The sequence below is a fragment of the Tachypleus tridentatus genome, chromosome 5 (genome assembly GCF_004210375.1).
Source record: "Tachypleus tridentatus isolate NWPU-2018 chromosome 5, ASM421037v1, whole genome shotgun sequence".
Taxonomy (NCBI): Eukaryota; Metazoa; Arthropoda; class Merostomata; order Xiphosura; family Limulidae; genus Tachypleus; species Tachypleus tridentatus.
Genome location: NC_134829.1, coordinates 26,362,479 through 26,377,518, shown reverse-complemented (window position 1 = coordinate 26,377,518; position 15,040 = coordinate 26,362,479). Strand labels below are relative to the sequence as shown.

The 15,040-nt window shown below is 31.5% G+C and overlaps 1 protein-coding gene across 1 annotated transcript in view; it reads right to left on the bottom strand.

Moving 5' to 3' along the window:
* Positions 1-13,567, bottom strand: part of Nsun2 (tRNA (cytosine(34)-C(5))-methyltransferase Nsun2) — a 53,832-nt gene extending 40,265 nt beyond the window's left edge. The window contains 5 exon segments of the mRNA XM_076501752.1: positions 476-580; positions 4,365-4,459; positions 4,757-4,831; positions 9,623-9,704; positions 13,325-13,567. Coding sequence (XP_076357867.1) covers positions 476-580; positions 4,365-4,459; positions 4,757-4,831; positions 9,623-9,682 — 335 coding nt within the window. The 5' untranslated portion in view covers positions 9,683-9,704; positions 13,325-13,567.
* Positions 13,568-15,040: the final 1,473 nt, after the last annotated feature.

The window sequence follows — 15,040 nt, the reverse complement described above, 5'->3', positions numbered from 1 at the left end:
CCAGGGCTATCTGCACTAGCCATCCCTAATTTAGCAGTGTAAGACTAGACGAAGGCAGCTAGTCATCACCACCCACTGCCAACTCTTGGGTTACTCTTTTACCAATGAATAGTGGGATTGACTGTCACACTATAATGTCCCCGTGGCTGAAAGAGCGAGCATGTTTGGTATGACAAAGATTCAAACCTGCGACCCTCGGATTATGAGTCAATTGCCTTAACCATCTGTCCAGGCCAGGCCAATTTTACAACAGAACACAACAGCTATATAAACAAGTACAATTCCTATTCTACTTTGATAAATAGCTATAGCTATACATTTCATTATTTTCTCAATCTTAAAAATTCTTTTATCAGTAGCATGGTTTCAACAAGATAAACTTTATGAAACAGATATTGAACAAGCATTAGTTTTCTATCACTTTTTTTAAAGTACAAAATCTTCAACAAATCTGAAGAACTAATAGTATCTGTACCATGACAAGCACAATGGAGACTCAATCTTTTCTCCCTCGACCTCTACATCTAGTAGTTCATGGAAATACTGGCTTTGGATGATCTTCAACAGAGCTTTTGCTTGCCTAAAAAAAAAAAATATATATAACTTACAATACAAAATAAGATACTATAATAATATTATTCATTCCTTCCAAAACTACTACTTCTTGAACTAGTGTGTATTTACAGGACCTGTTTGTTTTCTTATAGCAAAGCCACATTGGGCTATCTGCTGAGCCCACCGTGGGGAATCAAACCCCTGATTTTGAGTTGTAAATCTGTAGACATACCGCTGTACTAGCAGGGGACTCATAGAACTTCATCTCTTTTGAAACTCATGGTAGTAATATATTCCTCCTAAAGGAATTTTTTTCATGTTTTTTTTGCTCTAAGTAACTTAAAAAATACAACTTAAGTAATACTAACAAGAATCAAAACTCACAGTAATATAAATACTTTGACAGTTCACTCACTTGTAAAAATATTGAAGTTTGTGGTCAATCCATTATAATTTTTCCAAATAATAAAGATTAATTTGAAATAATAACAAATCATAGTAAAATATTAGAAACAGTATTACTTTAACTTGATATCCACTAAACCAGAAATGTTCAACTGGCATTTGGGTTGCTTCAATTTTTATATTAGGAAAGAAAAACAAGGTAATTTAATATTGGATTTTTTTACATTCTTGCATTAGAAGAAGGAAGAGTGATAAAAGAAATGAATTTCTTTAATTCTCACACTTCATACACTGAACTGAGAAAAAAAATATTCAATGTCAGATTTCTTTTCATTCCTTTGTCATCACAGAGAAATTTGGTCATACTTTACCAGATTTCCTAAGTTTTACTATTATAAGAAAGGCAGAGAAATAAAAACAATGTCACTTTATTTCTCTATTTCCTCTGTTCTTGTGTTAACAAAAAAAATGCTACTGATCAGTTCAAGTTGTCTAAACAAACTACTCAAAAGTTTCACATTTTTCAATTCCTGTATTACAATTTTTTTTCTTATATAAAATTTTTTGCAGACAGCAGTTTAAAAAAATTACACTATTCATAACAAAATACTGTTAGATATACACAAAACACCATATTTGTACAATATGACTAATTACACTGCACAACAATTTTTGTGAAAAGTTTTGCTTCCCAAAAGTTTTACTGATTGTGACAGGTACCTGATGGGTATGCACAAATATAGTTTTGGTTTTGCTTCATCACTTAGGAACTCTGACAAACAGACAGTTAACTGTTTACTGGCACTAACATATTGAATTGCATTTATGTTTCTAATATGCTATTAAGTTCCACATAATTAAAAGTGTTTTGCTCCTGATTTTCGTTTGTATTCAATGTCCAGTGCATCACGTTGCAGTGTCCAACAGTGTCAAGTCAGCAAGCATTGAAGGATTCCAGTTGCCCTGATATCGTTTTTCCATTGTAGCAAAACTGAAGATTTTGATGAAACGGTATGTGATGGGCAAATTTGGATGTGATTTTCGTGATCAGCAGCCAAAAATCTATAAGGAACATCCAACAGTGTTCTAGAAGCAAAAACTTTGTTGTGCAGTGTTATAAAAATATTTAATGAAGCTTTCTATTTTAGTTAATAAAGTAAAATAAGCATCAGAATAACAGATGGAGAATACAATTTCTGTTCATTGTGAAAGCAAGTTTGTCATAATGATACACTTCCATACTACTACAGCAGTATAATGTACATATGTACTCATAGTTTTACATTAAGACACTTATTTTTTTACTGATATAGGTACATTTTGGTCCAACAACTTAAAATTGATTAAGAAATTAATTATGTTGTTTCCATACATCATAGATACATTATTTAACAAAATAGAGAGAGATATACATAAATCATGATAGTCACATACATCTATTTATTATTTTGGTATTAGGAAAGCCATTAAAAATAGAAAGTTTTGATTTTCACTTCAAATCACTTTATAACACTAGAGATATTGCAATTATATTATTAATATTAACTACTGCTGTCTTTTCTGCAGCTTAGCCTGTTTTTATCAAGCTTAGGTACACTAGTTTCATTGCTTAATGTTTAACGCCATGACACTGACTGCTACATACAGTACCACATATAAAATAGCATTCTGTTTAAATTTTCAGCTGTCATCATGTATATCTCAACTGAACAGTTCTCTGATTTGAAATCATCAACAAGCCAAATGAGGAAAATGTAGAAAAAAAAATCTGCATTTAGGTTTTTTAATTAATAATATCAGACCTAACAGTTTGTATATTTTATTTATGGACTTCAAACATTGCCATGAAGGTACTAAGATGTTTTGTTTCCAGAGACAGGAATTACTTATCCCTGATATTCAAGTTGATAATAATTTTACAAGCTTTCATTTTTACAAATGAAGAAATATAGCATTAGAAAATCTTCACATAAATACATTTGTTTGTTTGTTTGTTTGTTTGTTGTTAATCACAAAGCTACATAATGGGTTATCTGTACTTTGCCTGCCACAAGTATCAATACCAGGTTTTTCAGCAGTATGAGCCCTTTGACTATGTCAGATATAAAAGACTATTTAGTGTAGGTAGTATTAATTTATTTATTTTGTGAGTGAATATTTCATGATTGTTTGGATTTTTTTTCACAATGAGTGTGCTAAAAGTGGATAACTGTTAGAAGTTGCGCTTGTAAGTTTTTGAAGTTTAGGCTATCGAACATTGTATGCAATCCATTGATACCAAGGATATAGAGATTTATATAAAGCCTAAGTGACAGAAATATAAATAGTAGTAAACAGATGAAAAAAAGAGAGCTGGAACAAAGCCAAATGTCAAGCCAAGTGAAAGGAGTTTTGGTCAGAGAAAAGTTAAAAAGTGTAAAATTAACTGTTATAGGAATAAACAGTCTAAGGGTTGATATGTAAAAGTGAGATTAACAGTTTTCTGACATTCTAGAACATTTTGTCTTGTCAAACGATGTTTTAAAGTCATTGAACCTGCCTGTGTTAACTTGAAAAAAGCAGAAAAAATTTGGAAGTAGGCCCATATGAAAATAAACAGATGTTTATTGGAAGTAATCCTAAATACAAAAAAGCATGTGTAACAGAAGTTCAGGATACAACTGCAGTAACTCACAAGCAAATGTGAGTGAATTATGCATCAATATTGTTGTGATAAAAAGAGAGAAGAAAAGGAATAAGTTAATTATACACTGACAGTGTTTGAGACAAAAATAGAGAAAAATAGTCTGACTTATCAACTGATTTCTAAAGCAACTGAACTGGCAAAGTGGACTTTTGAGAAGAAGAGAACTGTATAATATTTAAGATAAATTACAATATACATGGAATAAAGAAGTTTTTGTACACAGTTAACTTATTTTGACTATATTTTTAAACAAGTGAGGTGAATGATGTTCATTTATCATCAAATTTATCACCAACACCTCACAGACACCTACTGCAGAAGAATTCTTGGCCCAAAACAATCTCTATGTGTCCGTTCGTGTGAGTGTGTGTACATTTTACTACTACTCAAAATATCTGTTTTCTGACAGACTTACTGCTACATAAATAAATATGAAAAGTCATTAAGTGTATTGGGAATTGGATAAGTTTGAACACTTTACATTAAGAGATTTATATAGAAAATACACTTTAAATAGCAAACCTCTGCAATAGGCAATACTACTTATCACTTGTCACATAGAATTTTTTGTTGTTGTACTTGTTTATGAAATTCTTTAGGGAATTATTTTGTAGAGCAAATACCAGCAGCATTACATGTTCTATTTGGTTTTCATTTCAAAATAAAACTAGTTTGTATTTTTCTTCAACAAGATACTAAATTTTCTGTTTTTACTTACGCTTTGAATCCAGTAATCCTGAAAGTTACTGGAAGTGTGTCCCTGAGTGATGAGAGAAAAGCATCCCATTCATCGTCAGAAACAATTTTCTGTGCCTAAAAAAAAAAAAAATCTCAGTAATTTCACAAGTTAACAGTATGAATAAATTTATTTTATTTTAATATGTATATTTCATGTGTATCATACCAAATGCAAAACATTTTATAACTACTATTTTTATAAACGATTAGACAAATAAAATTTTACCATAAAGATCAGAGAGGTTTTCCTAACATTTTGGTGATTTAAACTTCAAACCCAGTACAGTAAATAGCCAAGTTTATATTTTAATAAATATCAAAATCATGACAGTTTTGAGGGAAAAAAGAAACGTTGTACATAGCTTACCCTACCTTGTAGTACATTTCAAATGCCTCATTTTTCATGACAATATCCGAGTAACCTTCTCTTTTACCAACTTCCGTGTTCTAAGGGATATATTTTTTTTGTAATGCTACAAAAAACATTCACAAGAAGTTATTTATTATTTAAACAAAATCAATTTCTGCATAAGGAAAGTTTTTATTATTTGTTGAGAAAAATATGTTGTCTCCAGTAACATATGATTATGGTAACATCATATAAATGACCACCAGGATACATAATTTGCCAGTTTGTTGTTGGTTATAATTTATTTGCAGTATTGTTTCAGTTTTGATTTCATTATTACATGAAAGATTGGAAATTCCTTAAAAAATACAATATTAAAAGTAGTACAAGAATGAGTGGATTAAATTATAAATCAAATCTTAACAGTAAGAACTTAATACAGTAAGAGCTTAATTCTCTTAAAAGCATACAAACTCAGTGACTATTCGATTGAATAGGTTTTGAAAGCTTATGAAAAATCTTTATAATATGTGAAATAATAAAACTGGGATTAAAAAATTACAAGTAATATTTATTTAGTATTGTACAGTTCCAGCTGTAACACAATCAAAAATTACATTGGCCACACTTGCCACTTCTTTGTTCCAAAGTTTGAAAACTTAAATGGTTTGAGAAAACCTATAAATAAATAAATGTCTTGGTCTTTCACACTTATGAATTCTATACTAGAAAATCTAGAAAGGTATGTTTGTACATCATAGCCTATCATCATGAGTCATTTCCAGACCGAAGTGGTACAAATAGCACAAATATGAAAGCTCTCTACTGCATTCAATTTTTTTTCTCATTTCTCAACCTCTACTTTGGCTCAGGTCTTTAATTCTCAAATCACCCTCTATTGTTGTTCTCCACCAAGTGTTTCTTGGTATTTTTCACACCCAACTTACAAAACCAAAAGAACCAAACTATTAACTACCTTCAGAAGAGAAGAAACATGAAAGAAAAATGGCTTGCAAGGCAACAATAAGTAGTGTCCTTATGAGAGAACCCCAATTCAAACAGGGAGAGAAGATGCATACTGCAGGCAGAACATGGTCCTGTCAGTAGATGTAACCCATAACCCAGTCATAGTATCTGGTACATAACACTCAAAGAAACCAATCACCTGAGAATATGACAAAGAAGGAAAGTTCAGAATTTACAGTGCAAGGGATTCTGAAACAGATTAATGAAGATTAAGAAAAGCCAAGGAATTGATGTAACGAAATATAACTGAGTAATTGCATATTACATATAATAATTCATCTTGGACAAGGATACAATTTATTATGTTATGTATTGCAACTTCAAATAGCCTAAAACTGAGTTAAATTATAAATTGGATTTAGAAGTAAATTTAGTGTTGATATGTATCCAATTTATTTATATTTGCCAACAAGATTGATAAACACAGTCTTATTACAGTTATAATTTAATATGCAAACAACAATAAAATTTATAATAGTTATTACAAATAATGATTTATATACAAAAGTTTCACAAACAACATTGAGTCTTCTATCTGATCCAGAAATGAATACTTTATCGACAGTTCACAATGAGCAAATTAATTTTAAGTTGATATCAGTAAAATTCACTTAACAGTGAGCTAGCTAATCATACAAGTTTTTCATAGTTGAAGTTATATAATATCTTTGTAAAAATTCTAACATCAGATGGCAATCTGTTGAAGTTAAATGGTTTGTAATGTCCAGAATTTATAAACATTCCAGGTTATATACCTGTAACTTCCTGATTGATAATAGCAAGATTCGAAGAATTTCAGATGGCACAACAATACTGGCAATCATCAGTAGTTACATACACACATAGTACATTGGTGAATCTTACACTTGAGAATCTTCTACAATTTTAATGAATAAGCAAGAATTTCGCAATACAGATTTAACAATACAAGTTACTTGCATTACTAAGTATATATTTAACTGAAACAAATATCATCAGTAAAATAAATATATAATAGTAAGTCCATTACATTCATTAGGAGTGATAACAATAGCATCATGTCAAACAGTGTACCAAAAGTTAAAGCATGTGGTTATGGAGAGAAACATTCATCCTGAATCCATGTGTCATACGCAACATAAATTAAAATTCACCAACAAGAGGGAAACAAACACAAAATTAGTAGGGGCCCAGGAACCAATAGCCTCCAAAAATGATAGTAGTCCTGTAAAAAATTTCTGTTAGGTAGCTTGCTTGGCCCATCGAAATAAAAAGAGCCATTAAAAATTTTACCCAACATAAATTGATCTAAATCTTTCTTAACTGACCAGCACTCACATCAAACTGTAACTGACCTTCCTAACTTTATGAACACTCATCAGTCACATACTCTCCACAAACTCTGTCACTATGAATGCCCATGTATTCAAAGTAAATGCACTTTCATTAATAAAAATATCACTACTTTCTTCAATAGATAAACTTTTTGTATCAATGTGATGGAATTGATAGATAAAAATTAATTTATAAAATGTGAAGAATAGAGTGATTATTTCAACTTTTTATAAAGACAAATAATGTTTTCAATTAAAATGTTAATATTTTGTTTACTTTTTATATATGACACCAAGCCTACATCAAGGCTCCCACATTTGAAAGACGTAAATACAAGTTCTTTTTTGTCAACGCTTTCCAAAAGCAAGCACGTAAAAACTGCAAATTTGTTAATTTTTTGAAGCATTACATTACTACATGCACTTGTAAATATATGCATGTTAAGGCAAACACTTCTGACTCCAATTTTGCAGACTGCACGAGCCAAATATGAAAACAGAAAATACAATGTTATTACAGCATACAAGTGGCCTGATTCTGATGATGTACAGTAATGTTGATGATGTCATTGTATATTATTAAAAACAATCTAACCTTAAAAACTGTAATGGCTACAGATAATCTACTTTGAAGTTTCATTAAATTTGAAATAGTTGAAATTATCAACAAAAGTGCCATGAAAAAAAACATTCTAATCACTTTACTGTTTTTTATTTGAAGAACTGTAAAATAAAAATGGGAACTGACTTTGTAGCTAGTACATGATTGAAACATAATGTGACCATTGTGAGAGAAAAACAAATTGTTGAGGTTCATTGCGTAAATTCATTATTCACTTCAGCCATAAGTTCAAACACTTTCTGCTATCACTCTACACATTTTGAACTAAACCACTTTTTAAATTAAACAAAGTTTCAATCAAAGATCAAATAAAGTGACATTGTTCGAAAGTTTTCATTTGCAAAAAGAGTAACCTTCAATCTGGTTGCCTTTTTTTTTTTAAGTTGCCCTTATTAATTCCCCACCCCAGTAGCTACGAAATTGTAAGGGCAGAAAAATGCACTGAAGAATCCAGAGGACTACATCACTGGAGATGGTATAATAAGTAACCTCAATACCGTTTCGAAGGAGTCATTCAACCAAAACCTGGTAGCACCTGTCACTGTTCTTTAGGTCTTTGTTAGGAAACGTTTCAATGCCACAAAGCATCAGAGAAGGTCTGCAATCTCTGTCTGCTTTATTCATGTTTGTCCACAAGTGCAAGGTCCTGAATGAACACGTGTAGAGCTAAAATATCAGTAAAGAAGATTTTTAGCACTCCTAAGGAACACTTCATCTCCATGGTGTTCATAACCCAACCCTGCATTGTAATTGTTTAGGCACAGATGACAACAGAATAGAGATACACAACCAACAACTGGCAAAATCTAGAAGTATACATCAAGTACAAGGTAGAAAGGTCTACATTGTAACTGCATTAAGCATGATCACAGCATGGATAGAGATTTTCAAAAAATATAAAATAATACCTCTTGAGGAACCACTTGCCACTGAGTGGGATACACAATACATTAGCTAAAAAAGCCACTGAAAAAGTAAGAAAGGTTGGAAAAATAACTTTTCTCAATTCCAAATATGCAAAATTTTAAATAAATAGTAAAGAGGAATTAAGTCTATAGTTGACAGAAAAACACTGACAAATCTTTGAGCAAACACCAGCACCATTGCTAATTGAGAAGTGATTAACAAGTGCGAATGTGAAAGACAACTCTGGTTATTATAGGGGTTGCACTATACTCCTGTTGGTGGAGAGCTGCTGCATGATAATTTACACATGGATATGCGGAAGCTGGATGTAGAAGGTCAGTGATGAGCATTGAAAATTTGAGCCAATACAGGGCAGCACTAATCAAGAAAAGATGTTCTGTGAGAGAAGGTATCCTATCAAAATGCTCTCTTTCAACTATATCTCACAAGTCTTTAAAAAATAAACTTTATGCACTGATTTACTAAATATATCATAAGCTAAAGGCATTATATGAGGACTCGCTTTTTATACTCCTTAAATAATCATAAATGGCAACATGAATGTGACCACATCAAACCATAGTTGTGACTCATGTGAATGTGACCACATAAAACCATGGTTGTCACTCATGTTATGCATTAACATAAATAAATTACTTCATGCATTTTGGCCAGGATCCAGGGTTTACCTTGGGTCCTAGATTAAATTATATGTATTCTTTTGCTTTTCTTGAGAGTAGTTTTCTTAATGTTGGTGCATTTTTACTGGGAAAGATTGAAAAACATAACATTTCCCAAAAACAAATTTTATTTAAAGAATAAATTACTTTGTTCTATCCTTGAACAAACATTCATAATGACATAAATTTATTAAATCAATTCCATACAGTCTGTGTGGTAATCACATAGCAAATATATAGAAACCATATCTCTTAATACAGAATTCACAAACTATATACCTCTTTGATATAATACTGTAGCTCACATCTGACACAAACATTTAGCTTTCAAAACCTCCTTACCTTGGAAGGATACCTTATACTAGATTTGACTTGTTTCTGCCTTTTATTCCTTCTTCCCATTTTGGACAAGAAACAGATTCACCTGAAACATGCATAAAACATATACAGTTGAATTCCAAAATGTGTATACACATTACATACACACAAATACATTTAACTGATATAATCAATTACTTACAAGCAAGGATTTCATCAATTAGTTTCGGAAGTGGTCAATTAATTGAAATTATGATAAAATCAATTAATTAAAATTAGTGTTTATAATTATTACCATTTTCAGTTATTTCAAAAATCAGTTCATCTGAATTCCAATTATATTAATTGTCATGAAAATAACCAACTAATCAAAATTATTGTTACCAATTACCACCATTTTCAACTATCCCTAGAACTGATAAATAAAAATTATGATTTTATGAACTAGTTAAAATCAAGATTTCCAATTATTGTCAGTTTTGATTATTCCAATCATCCAAGTAATCAAAATATTGCCACCACACTTGTTCTTTTTTATGTGATGGCATGGTTAATAATGAAGTCTACCAGTCTCTTTTTCTTTTTGTTAATCATTCTCTAGAAGGAAAGCAAACTTTCTGCTCTCTGGCAGTACCCATCAACAACACTTTTTGTAATCAGTTAACAGTGCCACTGATTAATTAATTAGCAAGTACCACAAATCTAACAACGAGAGTTATAGCTAAGTAGATGTGAAAAACTACTTAAATTAAGAGATTTAGCACCACATTGTAAACACGTGAAATACTCATCGACAAGGAGTGAAAACTTCAGATTATAGGTCATGTCCACTTCTATGATCAACCAAGTTAAAAACACCTGTTATACAACAGTTAAGAAGAAAAAACACCATAAGTTTAATACTGGATAATTTTGGAATAAGTATACAGTTTCTTTTATACACTGAGGGTCTACTAAAAATCTAATGAATTTAGCACAGCAAGCATTTAGGTTGTGTATCACTGTGTCGTGAGCAAGTACAAAGAATGAAAAGCACAGACATGCCTGTGTAGCATATAAATAATTATTCATGGGTAATGTACAATAGTTGTCTTATGATGTTCTTTAATTACTTTCTTTTAATTAATCTAATTTTATTATATTGTTATAATGGTTTGTGAGGTACATTCTTTAGGGTTATTCAATAAAAAAAGGAATACAAGGTCAAATCTACTTAAAGACAGTTTTTATGTCATTGATTACACATTCTAACATGTATAATATCATCTTACTATTATGGATGTAGCAAGTATATCAGTACCTATGTATATAACCAAAAATTCCTGTGCCATCTACTGAATAGTGCCATAAATAAAAATCCATAAAACATTTCATACTTGGGATATTCAAAACTCAGAACATTACAAAAATAACAGTTGTACATGCAACAACCATTTATTTATGACAAAACACAATTTTAAATGAAAGTTTTCTCACAACAAGAACACAGTTTTCATTATGGTTGTACATGATAGTTTTGATTATACATCTTTATTGGTGTAATAGTTAACTTTAGTACTGAAAAACTAAAGTTTTCACAAATATATTAAGGAATGGTACCAGTTTTAATAAATAAAAGCATTACAGCTTATATCAATGAAACATATGAAAACTTTGAACTCTGTGCATTGAATCGTTCAGATACAAAGAGGACTGTGTATATCGTTCAGATGCAAAGAGGACTGCTGTATATTGTTCAGATGCAAAGAGGGCTGCTGTATATTGTTCAGATGCAAAGAGGGCTGCTGTATATCGTTCAGATGCAAAGAGGGCTGCTGTATATCGTTCAGGTGCAAAGAGGGCTGCTGTATATCGTTCAGGTGCAATTAGGGCTGCTGTATATCGTTCAGATGCAAAAAGAGCTGCTGTATATCGCTCAGATGCAAAAAGAGCTGCTGTATATCGTTCAGCTGCAAAGAGGGCTGCTGTATATCGTTCAGCTGCAAAGAGGGCTGCTGTATATCGTTCAGATGCAAAGAGGGCTGCTGTATATCGTTCAAATGCAAAGAGGGCTGCTGTATATCGTTCAGCTGCAAAGAGGGCTGCTGTATATCGTTCAGATTTAAAGAGGGCTGCTGTATATCGTTCAGGTGCAAAGAGGGCTGTGTATAACCAAATAGCACAATTCAAACACTTTTTCATACAGAAATTCCCAAGAAAACTTCAAGAAAATGTTCATTTTTTCTAATATTTGAATACTATGATTAGTAATTATTAGCACAAACAGCTAACCACTAAGCGGCACTTCTGTTAGTAATTAACAATAGGCCTAACTTCACAAACAGGCTAGTAGCAAACAAAAATGAAAAAGAAAAAAGATGAGACAAACCTAATAGCCTATTGTAAACTACTGGAAATGAAATGACAGAAGCTGTTTACTCATTTACAAAGTGTACTTTTTTGTTTTATTAATTTATTCCATGGCTGATGATTTTTTTATACCAACTGCATATGAACCTATAAATTTGTAACCATTATATGTTACCTATTAATCTATAATCATCAACAGCATCTAATATCAAATTTAAGGATAAAAAGAAGTCTGTCGATCCATCCAGGTCATATCATTCAGTTAAATTAAAAAGAGAAACTCAAAACCAACCCTTATAATTCAAAATGTTTGTCAAGTCTTCTCTTAAACCTCCTTAAATTTACTGCATCCATCACATTTCAAGGCAACCTATTGCAGATGACAACCAACTTGTTCGAGAAATACAACTTTCTTATCAAAAAATGGCTGCTATCCTACCAAAATTTACACTTGTGTTCCATAGTCTGACCATTCTCACCATTAAGTGCAAAAATGAATAATGCATTAATGCTAACAATCTCAAGCAACTCAATCAGATCATCTCTAACTCTTCTTCTTTCAAAAGAAAATTCTTAACCTGTCCTTCCATCCTAGATAACACCCTGCAACAACTTACATCACCAAGTCAAATTTCCATCATTTGTATTAGATTTTTTTCTTTGTTTTTATATGTTAAAATTACAGTCTATAAAAACTTTTCATATATTGTGGTGATTTCACTTTTGGGTCTAGTTAGCTACAATGACACACACCAATTATTATTTTTTGCTTTAATAATAAATTCAACAGTTTGATAAAATTTACAACTACCATCTGAACAATCTAACATTTAATTAAAGTTTAGTTTTTATCAAAAATGCAGCGATATTTACAATTAAACCCTAAGTTCTGCCACAGCCTTCAAGTCTCAGTAATGACTAGTTAAAATGGGAGTGCCTCTTCATGTAATAGCAATAATCCTACACAAAACCGCTTAACAACAAAATTAGAAAGTGGTCGTTCTCTCTCCTTGTCCCATGAATGAGTACATTTTTTTCATTTTTTTAAACTAACAAATAAAGACAGTTTAAAAATATTAAAAGTAATAAAGCCAAGACTAAGAGGAAAACCGAATACGTCTCGACTATATGCTACTGTTAGTCAATCTAACATCTCTATTTTCTGAGGTTGTACTACTAAAACATTCAAATAAATTAAATGAATGTCCCAAAAACAATAAAACAAACATTCGTCTCAATTCATAACTGCAGAACTAGTGAACCGGTGTCGCTAATTTCACTGAATTGCTTTCATGTTTGCAATTACCTTTCGCTAAAACAGAACAGATACCAATTAGTATAAAAATGTGCTTATAGTACAAATTTTAATCTACTCACTGTTGTTCCAAACTACAGACTTATATATGTCGTTAAATTTATAAATTTCTTTTTTACTTCCAGATATAATTGTCAAACTTATTTAAATCCTGATATACATTTGATGTTACAAACTGCCAGAACTACTACCAATACACGTTTTCTTCAAGATTAAATCCTTCCGCCATCTAAAGGCAAAACTAAAACAATAATAATTCAGAGTTTTGAAGTTTCTACGAACTATTTCTGTCTCAGCACAGAAATCGAAATGTTATCTACCTCTATGCCCCAGACAGTGCATAAATCTCTAAAATCAGTAGACTATGTGATACTTAAAATTACTCTAAAACATAAAGTTAGAATTTTAAAATAATTTTGTGATTCTGAAAAATCTGCTCCAAATGACAAAAGGAATCATTGAACACTAAATAGGAATTAAAGATATTATAGTGTTTCACTAACGTTGTTGTTGTTTGTTATTTTGAACTAAGCTACACAATGGGTTACCTGTGCTCTGCCCACCACGGGTATCGAAACCTGGTTTTTAGCGTTCTAAGTCCATAAACATACCGCTGAGCCATTGGGGAGGGGGGGACGTTTGGCTAACATTACCTAAGAATGGACGTGAAATTATCTGAAATTTTAAGTATATTTTTTACCAATAAATCTCTCCATCCCGGGTGACGCAGCAGTAATTCTTAGGATTTATAATGTTATGAATCAGATTTCAACACCCGCGATATGCAGAACACGAATAGTTAGGTGTTTATAGCGTTGTGCGTAGCAATAAATAAATCAACAGATGTAATTTTTTAATGTTTTAGAAATCTTAAACGAGTCACTTTTACATTTTTTGGCAATGTTAAGTGTCAGGTTTTACTATTCTAAAATAATAAATATATCTTTATTTAGGTATATTTACGAACATTTTTACAAATTTTGTTTACATTATTATGGAAAGAACACAACTAAAACTTTGCTTTACATCTCGCTTCATGCTAAAGCTACACATCACAGTTTGGTCGAGTTTCTAGATGACTTCAGCAGAGTGTGTGTTGTAACAAAATTTGTTTTGTTTTTGAATTTCGCGCAAACCTACACGATGGCTATCTGCGCTAACCGTCCCTAATTTTGCAGAGTAAGACTCTTGGGCTACTCTTTTACCAACGAATAGCGGGATTAACCGTAACATTATAACTCCCTTACAGCTGAAAGGGCGAACATGTTTGGTGTAACAGGGATTCGAACCTGCAACCATCGGATTACGAGTCGCGCACATTAACCAACTGGACATGCCGAATCTATGTAAAAAGGTAAAAGGGTAGTTTATAAGTTTTAAGAAGTTGGTATGAGGTGTTATTCAAACTTCTTTTGAATATGTACAATTAGAATTAGAATTTATATGGGTCAACCTAAAATTGTGGAACACCACAGTAGGATTCAGGTCTCATTTACAGATGTGATATACATTGTGCCTCCCAGTGGCTCAGCGGTATGTCTGCGGACTTACAACGCTAAATACCAGGTTTCGATACCCGTTGTGGGCAGAGCACAGATAGCCCATAGTGTAGCTTTGTGCTTAATTCAAAATAGCAACAGCAGATATACATTGTAATGGAATAACTGTTATATATTTATTTTAATACCGATGTTCGTTTTATTTAAATATATATTAAGAAATACATGTAGCGAAATTTCTGTCTATCCACTAAATCTGTAGAAGATTCTCGATTGTAA